Here is a 1326-nt window from a genome sequence, read left to right as displayed (position 1 = left end):
CCGGGTCAGTTTCCTGAGTATTGTGTGTGTGTCAGGAACCTGGAAAGCATTACACCAAGCTTAGAGATCCTGTGTTATAATTGATACAATGAAAGCAATCTGACAGCTGTGGCCATAGCAAACAGATTGTATCAAAGCACACAACTGAATAAAATCCTATATGTGTTTCCAGGTCTTATATACAGTAAACATTAAATACATGAGACCATGAAAATGGAGATGTGCCACTAGATGGCATATTTGCTTTACAATGATTAGGAATGTATGTTTGGTCTCCTATATTAACTTGCCTCACTTTGTGTTTGTGTTTCACTCAGTATTTGAATCGCGGCTGCACCCGATACTTTGCAAACAAGGATTCAGATAAACAGATCATGCAAAACAGGAAAAGTCCTGAGGTACGTTGAATCGTCTGTGTTTGGGAATCTCTGGGTTAATAACTTGATTAGTCCGTGTCCTCGTTCCTGCACTCTTATAGACATTTGTGGCAAATTTGAAGTAATAAAAAACCCTAAGTTAAGCTGTAGTTAAGATTTCAGACTTGTTTTTGATGATCAAAATCCTTGCGTTATTTTTGTTTGTGTAGTACAATTAAGTCTAGAGGACATGCTGAATGAACAGACCTTGACCGCAGCCAGAATCTCTACATTTGCAGGATCACCGTTTGCCTCAAATAGGAATTAGTTTACCCTCTGAAATCAGTTCAGGTCTTTGATGAATTATGTAAAGTGTAATACATTCCAGCGTTGTTGTGTTTGCACACCAGCCCTCTCTGGAGACCGAGCCCATCAGTTGATGTTATTGATTATCCAAGGGCCATTTATTATAAATCATCGTTGTGTTGGATCCCTCTGGAGGTGATGAGATATTCATTAGCTGCTGTTTCTGTTGGTGCAGTAGTTCATTTGCTAGCTCAACGCCGTCTGTTTCACTACATTTTCAGATGAGATCTGGGATTAGTTTCTTACCCCATATTCGCAGATGGTACTTTTGGTGTTTTTTTTCTCTCCTTTCTTTTAATCATCCTTGAACACTTGAATTCATAATGAGTTTGGGTTGGTATGAGGCTATTTATGCAATCCATTTTTAATTCTGAATCAACTGAGATTTATCTTTGCTCAGGCTCTGGTCCAAAACCTAGAGAGCAAGTTTAGTGCTTATATAGGCGACGGCTTTTTAGGAATCCATCCTAACCAAGGAAGCGTGTAAGTGACAGACTTGGAACTTTCTACAAAGGCAGGAAATTTGCGCAATACAAGCAGAACTCAGATTGATTAACAGACAGTTTTTAATCTATCCCGTTTCAAATCTTATTCCAATCAAGTC

General features: G+C 38.8%; 1 protein-coding gene across 1 annotated transcript in view; it reads left to right on the top strand.

Moving 5' to 3' along the window:
- Positions 1–317: 317 nt before the first annotated feature.
- The window catches only part of LOC113085598 (unconventional myosin-VI-like), a gene marked incomplete at its 5' end in the record, with an annotated part of 32458 nt that continues 31449 nt past the window's right edge, over positions 318–1326 (top strand). Inside the window, one exon of the mRNA XM_026255203.1 lies at positions 318–398. Coding sequence (XP_026110988.1) covers positions 318–398 — 81 coding nt within the window. The remainder of the gene's footprint in view (positions 399–1326) is intronic.

The sequence above is a fragment of the Carassius auratus genome, unplaced genomic scaffold (genome assembly GCF_003368295.1).
Source record: "Carassius auratus strain Wakin unplaced genomic scaffold, ASM336829v1 scaf_tig00041928, whole genome shotgun sequence".
Taxonomy (NCBI): Eukaryota; Metazoa; Chordata; class Actinopteri; order Cypriniformes; family Cyprinidae; genus Carassius; species Carassius auratus.
The sequence above is the reverse complement of the archived record's forward strand: the minus strand, read 5'-3'. Positions and strand labels throughout refer to the sequence as shown.